Genomic DNA, 10,267 nt, shown 5'->3' on the forward strand with positions numbered 1-10,267 from the left:
GTGTCTGTGTATGTGTCTGTCTGTCAGTGTGTGTTTGTGGAGCGCAAACACGGCTCTTCCCCTGTCACGCACAAGGGGCCCGGGGCGTCGACGGCAGAGAAAACAACGTCTGAAGGAGCAGTGCCGTGAGGCACTGCGTGCCGTAAGCGTCTCGTGCGCAGCGGGACGCCGTGTGGATAGAGGGCGGGGCACCCGGGACCGTTTCCTCGTGGTTAACTCGAGTGGCGCCACCGGGGTCATGTGATACATGACCGGAGCATGACACGGAGCGGAGCGGCGTTTAGCGAGTGGCTTGGTTAAGGTTTCGTCGGTCGGGTGTCGTGACTGTCGCGCATTTCAGAAAGGCACACGGGGGTCAAGGCACACAATCAAAACAGTAATTAGGCGAATGGTTGTACTGAACAGCGCAGGGCGTTGAGGGTGTGATCACGAAAACGTGACGGCGCTACTTCCCCGCCGCTAGAATGCGATTGTGTTTTCCGTGTTTTCCGACGCTTCTGAAGGCCTTCTATCGTGCTTTCAAGGACTTTCTGTTTCAAGCGCTTCAGATATAGGCGTGCCTCAGGCAGTTGATATCTCTTTCCTGACACATGATTTCACACATCAAAACGTGAAATGCTCTGTTTCTTTCCCCCTCACATTTATTAGAGATGTGCTCGGATGAGCTTGGAAGAAGACATGTATCTATCTATGTCTAAAGACCAGAAAGGATTAGTCTCAAGCCCTCTGTAAAAACAGATCTGACAGTCGTACGGTTCGACTGTTACTGCTCTACTCATAAATACAGTCGCATTAACTTGTTGAACCGAGCAAGTTAACTGTGTTAAGGGTAAAAAAACGTTTCATCACTGGTTTTATGACTCGAGACACAAAAACGGGCATCAGAAGCTTTTCTACCTCAGGGCATGGAGCTAAAATAGTTTTTTTTTTTCAGAATTTGTTGGCGGCAAGCAGCTACCCAGAGATCCAGGGCCATCTGTACGTGAAGGAGGTGGGGAGGAAGTCGTGGAAGAAGCTCTACATGTTCCTGCGGCGCTCAGGCCTCTACTGCTCCACGAAAGGAACCTCAAAGGTAACCCCTGACGCTGAGCTCAGCTTAAGTGTGCGCTTGATTGATGGAGCGTGCATGTTTCAACCGACGACTCCTCAAATGTCTGTGTGCCATGGAGAAACATCCCAAAAGTTGTTCTTTAGTTTAGTGTGTCTCAATCCGTGCTTCCTTCTCTCCCGTAAATCTTCGCCTCAAAGGAAACTGCGTATCCGAGCCGCGTGTCTGGCATCGGCCTACCCCGCCCTCCCCTTTTAAAACCCCCCCCCCCCTCCCGGATCCATCCTGAACGTGTCCCTTTTGGACGGCTCTACCTGCTCTACCTGTTGCTCCGGCGGCCTAACGTATTCATTACCTCCCGCCTGCAGGAGCCGAGGCATCTCCAGTTACTGGCAGACCTGGAGGACAGCAACATCTTCACCGTGGTCCCGGCGAAGAAGCAGCACGCCACGCCCACGGACTACGAGTTCTGCATCAAGGTATGGCGGCTGCAGCGGCACGCAAGGCAGAGTCAAAAGTTCACGGGGGAAGCTGTTTCACGTTAATCAGAATCAGAATCAGAATCAGAATTCTTTTAATGGCCAAGTATATTCACACATACAGGAAATTGACTTGGTGTGGTTGGTACATAAGGCATGAGACATAACATAACAACAAAAAAACATAAACAAGAACAAAGGACAAATGTTTTTTAAGCTAATAACAAATAATAATAGATAATTGGGCATAGAAGGGCAAGTTAGTTTGAGTACGTAAACCCAGAGTCATTGTGATGCAGGGGGCTTGTTTGTGAGCCCAACTGCCGTGGGGAAAAAACTGTTCAAGTGGCGAAAGGTTTTGGTTTTGGTTTAAGTCACTAACTGTAGTCCAAATTTAAAATGAAAAGCAGTTGGACGATATATTTATAGATGTAGATATAGATTGATGCATAAATATCTAGATCTACATCTCGAAATGGATCTAAATGCGTAGATATTTATACTTATTTATGTATAGATATATATATTGTGTCACAGAAGAGAATGTGTTCAAAATGGAGTGAGACATGCATAAACAAAATGCTAACGTTTAAATGGAAAACCAAATCGATGTGGAAAAATCGTGACGGCCGTCACCGGAAGCCAGTCAGACTGCATTGAGCAACTCCTGCAGGCGACTCCCTGCTCACGCCTTTATACTGATTGTGCCATGAAAGAAAAACCCCACAATAGGCTTGGATGTTCATTCTATTCTACTCCAAGGCAGCCATCCCTGCAGTGGTTGCCACATGACACTTTGAGACACACTATATGCCTCTATATGCCAGCAGGGCCGCTCAGTAGCTAACCCTGGCCAACCCTTGTGAATCCCCAGGCCAACAAAGGCAGGGCGGAGCTGAAAGAACTGAGGATACTGTGTGCCGAGGACGAACAGAGTCGTACCTGCTGGATGACCGCCTTCAGACTCTTTAAGGTACGCCTGAGGACCGCAGCCACGATAGGCCTGCGGGCCCGGGCCTTAGCGGAACGTCAGCAACGTTGACCGTTAACAATCACATCCGTAGCCCCTGCTTGATTCGGGTGTCGTGTAGTCACACGGTCTTGGATGAGTGGTTTGTCTGATACTACTGCTTGGTTTGGTGCAGGCGGTACAGATGGTTCAAGTGGGGATGCTAGGCTAACTGATGTTTAAAGGATATTTTTTTACATTTATGGGCAATGGACATGCTATGTGGCAAACTAACCCTATCATAATAAATTAATCCATAAATATGCACTGCCTTTCTCAAATGAGTCAAAAACCTCAGCTCACTCCAAAGTAGATCTAAGAAGGAATCGAGGACAGTTTTGTTCATCCATCATGTGTCTCTGTTTCCTTTACAGTACGGAATCATTTTGTACCAGAACTATAAGATTCCCCAACAGAGGAAAACTTTGCTATCACACTTCTCAGCCCCAGTGGTAAGTCACCCCCCCCCCCCCCCCCCCAAGTCACGGGTCATTGATAAAATAGCTATGTGATGATGACGAGAATAACCAACTGTAACTTTGACAAAAACAAAACATAGTATGTTTATTTTTTTTATATAACCTGCATGTTGAATACACGTCATGTTTGTGACGGTTTTGTGAATACACTTCATCAACGTGTCAGTGACAAGTGAACCACATAGCCACATTGCGGTCTGTTGCCTGACAGTCAAACCTACCGTGTCTCTCTGCTGCCCCCTAGCGGAGTGTGTCGGAAAACTCCCTGGTGGCCATGGACTTCTCAGGGAGAATAGGCAGGGTGATCAAGAACCCTCTAGAAGCTCAAAGCGCCGCCATGGAAGAGGGACACGCATGGAGGGTGAGACGCTACACTACACAGTAGTTTAATCATTTCCTAGTACCTTCCTTAATCATTTCCTAGTACCTTCCTTGTGCTTGACTGAAACTAGACAAATGCAAAGAAACACTGTCTCGGAAGTATGCAGGCCATATTTCAATTATTTAGGTTTTAGAAGCCTTTGAATCTAGAATATGACTATGGTGTAGATGTTAGTTGGTCAATGTGCTAATGTGCTGACCAAAAGTTCTTGAAATTGATTGAAAATAGACATTTCAACAATATATATGCATATTTAAAATATTAATAGTCAATAGTGTTAGTACAATGAGACTAATTCATACAAATATGTCTGCATATCAAATAACATTCTTCAGTGCATCCTGGTATCCATTCACATCTGAAGTTCCTAAAGTTATTTGAATTGATTCTCATCAGCTTCTGTGTGTGTTTGTGTGTTTCTCTTTGTGTGTGTGTGTGTGTGTGTGTGTGTGTGTCCGTCGCATCCCTCTCAGAAGAGGAGTCAACGATTGAACGTGCTGGGCTGCCACAGTCCTCTCCACCACTCTTCACTAAGCTCAGGTAGGTGCGATACGTTAACGACTGTAACCTTCTGAAGGATGTGCCCTCCTGTGTGGGCTCAATGCTAAACAACGTGGTTGAACGAGATGCCTGTGTTTGCTGAATGAGCAGTGATCCACGTGGCGCAGCTGTGGTTCCACGGCCGGATAACCAGGGAGGAGTCGCACCGCATCATCCACCAGCAGGGACAAGTGGACGGGTCAGTGGGCTTTTATAAAATGACAATGGTGCATGTTGAAGAGGTGACCTTGGGTGTCTCGAAAGGCGCCTCTAAATTAAATGTATTATTATTATTATTATTATGTTATTTTTTATTATTTTTAAATAGCATATACAGTGTGGTATCGCTACCTCAAGGAAAAACAATGAAGCTCGACGATAGATTTGTGTATGCTTTTTTTCTTGCTTATTATTATTTATTTATTTATTTTATTAAACACAGAATCAGAATCAGAATCACTTTTATCACATCTTATTGTACAGTACACAAGACAAAAAAAAAATAATTGGTTGTCATGGTGGCGGCGCCGGTTAAAGCGAGCGAGCGATGGACTCCTCTACAACATAGCAGTATTTTACTTATTTTAGTGTTTTTATGCGTGATTATATGTATATAGATGTAGATAAATGGACAACCATGGAAAGTCAGTCCTTAAAGTAGGCTGAATGAAAGAGCAATAAGATGACCACGGCCCCTCTTCCACATCTGGAGAGGAGACCTGTGCAAACAGAGATGAAAACTTTTGTTCCTTAAACTGTTGAGTGAATGAGTTTGTTCTGAATGTCCCTGCTCTCTTCCTGCAGGTTGTTTCTGCTGAGGGTCAGTCAGAGCAACCCCAAGGCGTTTGTACTCACACTGTGCCATCATCAGAAAATCAAACATTTCCAGATACTACCGGTAGGCACCACTCGGTTCTGTCATTGATTATATAACACATACTTATGTTGGCTTGAATTTAACAGAAAATATGGGATAATGTCGTTTGAAGGGTCATAACTGGTTGTGGGTGTTAAGCATTGGAGTCATTCTGTATTTAGTTAACATAATAACCAATTTGAAGATAAAAAAATTCATAAGGAAAAAAGCCATCTCAATGAGCCTGGAGTGTTATTTTCAACATAAATAATTTATATTAATCAAAATGTGTCCTCTCTCTCTCCCTTCCTCTCCAACTTCATGTTCTCCTTCATTCCTGACCACCATTCATCTGGTCTCTCCCCTCATCCTGTCTGTTGCATCATCTGGTCTCACCCTTCATATGGTCTTGCCCTTCATCCCGAATGACCAAAGTGTGAAGAGGACGGACAGATCTTCTTCAGCCTTGACGACGGCTCGACCAAGTTCACTGACCTGATCCAGTTGGTGGAGTTCTACCAGCTCAACAAAGGGGTGTTGCCTTGCAAACTGAGACACCCGTGCACCTTTGTGGCCTTATGACCTCTCCCAACGCCCTGACACATCCCCCACCACCGCTCACAACGTCATTTTTCCCTCTTGTTTTGTGTCGGTTTTTTCGTATACATTTTTCTCGTCTGGAGAAGCGGGTGAATGAACTGATGCTTCCGTTTGTTGTTTTTCTTGATATTTTTTATGACGGACTCTGCTGGAGACTGCTGAGCTAATTTCGGGTGGTTTTGTGGGTTGGTCGTTACGGTTGGATGGACAAATCAAGGCGCTCAACACATCCAATCAGGTGCAAGGAAAACGAACAGGAACGCAAGGAGCTTTTATGGACATAATGGACAAGATGAATCTGCCATTTTATTTTATTTTGTTTAAATGCTGTCACATAATCGTTCAATCCCCCATAAATACAATCAACCAATTAACTGGTCACTCGCAATTAGGCATTGTGTTGCCACTGCGAACACAGGTTTATCTGTTAACTGAACAATCAGCAGGTTGCTGTTTTCTTCTGTAACATTATTTTTTTAATCCCACCACCGATGGATGTTAATGTTTAGCATCATTTAGCATATCTCTTATTTGCACTCCTTAATCTAGAGCATGCTTTTTGACATCACTCATGGCTGTATCTATCCTCGGTCCTGTTACCGGCAAGTCACTTGATAGCACCGTACAACATCGCCCTCTGAGGTCCAATGCATAGTAAGGACATGCAAGATCTATTTTACAACGGGGAAAACCTAGAGGTTTTGGTGTCATTGAAGTTATGCCATTTTAATCCCTGCCGAGGTCCGTAACCCTCACGAGAGGATGAATGCGTGACAAGTTTTGAAACCATTTATAATATCACACAAACCTGAAAAAGGGAACATGGACAACAGCAGTGTACAATAAGAGGTGTTATTTGATCAAGATCTTAAAAGTGCTCATAGTGGTTCACCTTCAAAGATGATTGCTCCGACCACACAGGATGTTTTTCTGCCACTGCTTATTCTTGCTTGTCTTTCCGTTGTTTTGCGTCTCATTGTCACTCTGTAGGCTTTCTGTTTACGTGATGGGCTACCAAGATCAGCCGCCATTCTACATTGGTTTACTGCACAGCTCATGTTCCCTGAGATAACAAATAACAGGGCCTTAAGTCTTCCACATCGCCCGTTCACAAGAAAATGGTAGAGCATTTTATTCAGGTTATTTCAACACCGTGATAAAGCTAGTTATTTTTTCGTTCTTCTGTCAATACCAAGATACCTCTGTTATGCATTGTGATGTTATACAGTCAAACAAGGTCACTCTATGAGGTTTGGCTTGAAGTGCAGTGGATTTTCCTCAAGGTATTAAGTAAACCAATATTTAGCCTTGCTGGTTACTGTTAAGCCCCAGGCTGACCAGGAAGGATAACCACTAGATTTCCCTTTTTGTAAAAGGTTAACCCAATGCTCCAAGTGTAACTCGGTGGAGTTGAATAACCGAGGAGGACTGGGAATACTGTCTCCGCCCATCGTTCCACTCTATTAACACCATGCCATTGTTGTTAGTAGCGCTTTCCCCCTTCAGAGAACACAGAAGAACTTTGAACTATTAGAAGTACAACTGGATCCATGTCCAACTTGATTAAGACAACCGTATACTTAAAGTCATTAGTCAACCAGATTTATTTTTATTGGAGTTTTGAGCCAATGTCCATCTAGGGAACTCGAGTAACAAAAAAAAGGATAATGTGACAAATTAATCGTCTCTGACACCATGGGAGTGCACTGGAATGTAGTCAAAAGGGCAATGCCATACACATTACACTTTATCATGACTCTGTTTATTAGAATCAGTGAAGGTGTTTCATTTGCCCAAATCTTTTTTGTGAGACTTTGACTGTAGCCCAAACTTGCATTTCTATATAAACACCTTCATAACTTATAATACATCATAATTATTGCTATACGTCTTTTTAATTAATTTAGTTATATACATCATGTTGCACTTTATATCATATTTAATGGAGCGGTTATTGATAATGCCTTCAGCCATTGTAAGCTGCAAGTAACTCTTACAATGCATTAATCACTTGTTATCATGTATTATGAAGGTATTTATAGATTATTGTAGGTATGGCCTCACAAAAAGTCACACCTTGTTCATACCCTTGGTTTGGTCCGTTAACAAACATAATCATACATTATACATCCTTGTTCTTCCCACAGGATACTATGTTGGTGTAGTTCAAACTCGCTGTACAGCCTGATATAAACCAATACTGAATATCCATGTAGAATTTGGGCCCTACACGGTAGTACAGAACTACAATTACATAGTACCTTGTGCTTGGCTTGTTAATGCAAAGATAATTTCATATATCTATCTACTGCTGATGATTTTTATTCAACAAAGCCTTTTAGAAAATATATCCTGGTTAAAGATTTGGCATTATCAGTTTTGAATCAGATGAATTTATCTTTTAACAGAGTGGTCAACCCAAATTGCCATTACATAGCAAAACAAAATATAAAATCGGTCTTAATTACAAATGTTAATTTACATGTCGTAATTCTACAAAATAATTTACATAACTCACCTGTTATTGAGTATAGTGTGTTAAAATTGCACCAGATTGGTTTCCCATCATAACAGGTGGTTTTGTATGTGTTTTTCACGGTTTTATTTTCCCTGTGATGCAACATTAAGAAAGATTCTTCACTTTGTTTGATTTGTTAAACAGTCCACGGGTTCTCTTAAGCTATATAGATATGTTGTGTCACTATTATTTAACTCAAATGTAATGAATCAAATCAGTTTAAAGTAAGTATTGTTTCAGCGACGTTTATTTATTTTTCATTAATAGTGATGACTTGAACCTTTTTCTTTTCTTACAGCGTTTTTTTTTGGCCATTGACATGTTGTTGATGGCCCATACGATTATTATTATTTTTTTTAATGTTTGTGTATTCAAACACCAATGTGGCAATGTGAAGTTATACATACACAAATTACAACGTTGATTCTTTTTTCATTTGAAATAAAAACAATATATTTTTTCCCGTTTTCCGAGGACTTGTTATGGTGCAAAGAAATTCAACAATGAATGTCAGTCATGGATTTTCTTCTTTCTCCATCTCCCACCCAGTAGCCTACTCATGGGCTGTGTGGCATTGAGACTGAACTGCAGAGTCCCTGAACAAGTTAAAGGACAGAGTGTAGCTTGGCCCCAGCTACACTGACTACAAATTGCCAAGGCACACTTTTATATATCTAAAAAGACAAAAAAAGGCCCAATTATCAGGAGATTGCACTGACTTAAATTGAATGGCAGAAAAATAAAAATAAATACATGAGGAGGAATAGGTATGTGGATATTCATTTGCGAGGAACATAAGTAAATTTTTTCCTCAGGGTTAACTTAGCAAGTTATAAAAAATTTCAGCAAAATTGGAAAACTGGTCCATCATATTTCTGAGGCCTTTGATTTAAGGATTGTAGATGGATGAATGATGGAGATGTATTTTTTTGTTTTCCTGCTGGAGGTTTAACTGTTCCAAACTCGACGACAGCTAACAGCCTATATGTGTGCTGAGCATCCCCTCAAAAGAAAGCCCTCTATGGCAACATGGATATGTGCAATCATGGAAGTGAACGAAATACTATATTCAACTTAACAACAAACCTCCATGTGAGCAAGTAGTTTGCACCTATGGAAGTGGAAAGATGTGTGGATGTGTATAGGGTACAACGAGAACGCCCACCCATACACAAATGTCATGTGGTAACAACTTAACCTTACTTTACCAGGTGTATGGTATCACAAAAATATATATATCTGCCATTTTTATATTGGACCATTAACCACTCCAAAAAATGCAAACCCTGCTTGCAAGGTTGTGAAGCCTGCTATTTGAATATCGTATGTGATTGGTTGGTTGGCTCCATTCAAACTCGTGACATTTTAATTAACACACTCATGTCAGGTTTTTGGGCTGTTGATTTTTTTAAGGAACGTTGTGCTTAGGAAAGTAAATTTGCGATGAAATTACCCCTATCCTATACTTGTGTGTGTCTTTGGATTTAACACTGTCACAAAGTGAGATTTACTCGCTGTATAAATGAGATAATATGTATGATTTATTTCAGGGAATGCAAAACATAAGACGATAACTTCTATTGGTAAGAGGAAACTCATGTATACATGATGTGCTTTGTTTCAACCTGTGCATAGTTGAATGGCTTATACATCCTAATTGTAACTGTTTCAGGTATTTTTGTATAAATAAGGGACTGATATATTCTGTTCATTGTTATTAGAATAAAACATTAATACATTGCTATAAAAATATCAATCCCGTGTTTTATTACAAGGATGACATATTTGTGTGTTTGTGTGCGTGCATCCGTTTATGAGGAAGGCAAAATAACCTGCTTGTCGGGGCAATTAGGTTGTTAGTAAAACGCTTGAAACTTCTTGTTATGGCAAAGTACTGAAGGCTGAACCCAATGGCAAATATAAATGTATCCTTCCCCTGTTGACATATCACAAAACCAATCTTGATCAATCAGAGCTACACAGGATGCAGCTCTTTCATATTTGAATACTTTGTGGAACAATGCCATTCTGTTCCTTCCCGCTTGATCTCCAAAATATACGTACACAATAAGACATCCTCCAAGGATTGATGTTCTAGTCAATTGATGAAGGTTCTAGTCAATTTACCATGCATTTTTAAATCATTCTGGGGCGGGGCTGCTAGCTCCCATGTTAACGCCCCTTCATTTCAGTCTATTAAGCAGAGGTATGTAAGCCTGGCACCGCCCGCCTACCTACTTCCGCTCCATTTTCATTTCACTTCAGTACTAGGTCTGGGTCTGCTTCATATGAATGCGTTTCTTGGAAGCCCGATTTTTGGCGATCCAATCAGCGAACAGAGGGAGTGGCTGAGAAC

The 10,267-nt window shown here is 41.6% G+C and overlaps 1 protein-coding gene across 1 annotated transcript in view; it reads left to right on the forward strand.

The window, feature by feature from the left end:
- The window catches only part of grb10b (growth factor receptor-bound protein 10b), a 16,530-nt gene extending 8,159 nt beyond the window's left edge, over nt 1–8,371 (forward strand). The window contains exons 4-12 of the mRNA XM_060053461.1: nt 797–1,072; nt 1,417–1,527; nt 2,402–2,500; nt 2,911–2,988; nt 3,260–3,376; nt 3,871–3,937; nt 4,049–4,136; nt 4,742–4,835; nt 5,229–8,371. Coding sequence (XP_059909444.1) covers nt 797–1,072; nt 1,417–1,527; nt 2,402–2,500; nt 2,911–2,988; nt 3,260–3,376; nt 3,871–3,937; nt 4,049–4,136; nt 4,742–4,835; nt 5,229–5,375 — 1,077 coding nt within the window. The 3' untranslated portion in view covers nt 5,376–8,371. The remainder of the gene's footprint in view (nt 1–796; nt 1,073–1,416; nt 1,528–2,401; nt 2,501–2,910; nt 2,989–3,259; nt 3,377–3,870; nt 3,938–4,048; nt 4,137–4,741; nt 4,836–5,228) is intronic.
- Nucleotides 8,372–10,267: the final 1,896 nt, after the last annotated feature.

The sequence above is a fragment of the Gadus macrocephalus genome, chromosome 6 (genome assembly GCF_031168955.1).
Source record: "Gadus macrocephalus chromosome 6, ASM3116895v1".
Lineage (NCBI taxonomy): Eukaryota > Metazoa > Chordata > Actinopteri > Gadiformes > Gadidae > Gadus > Gadus macrocephalus.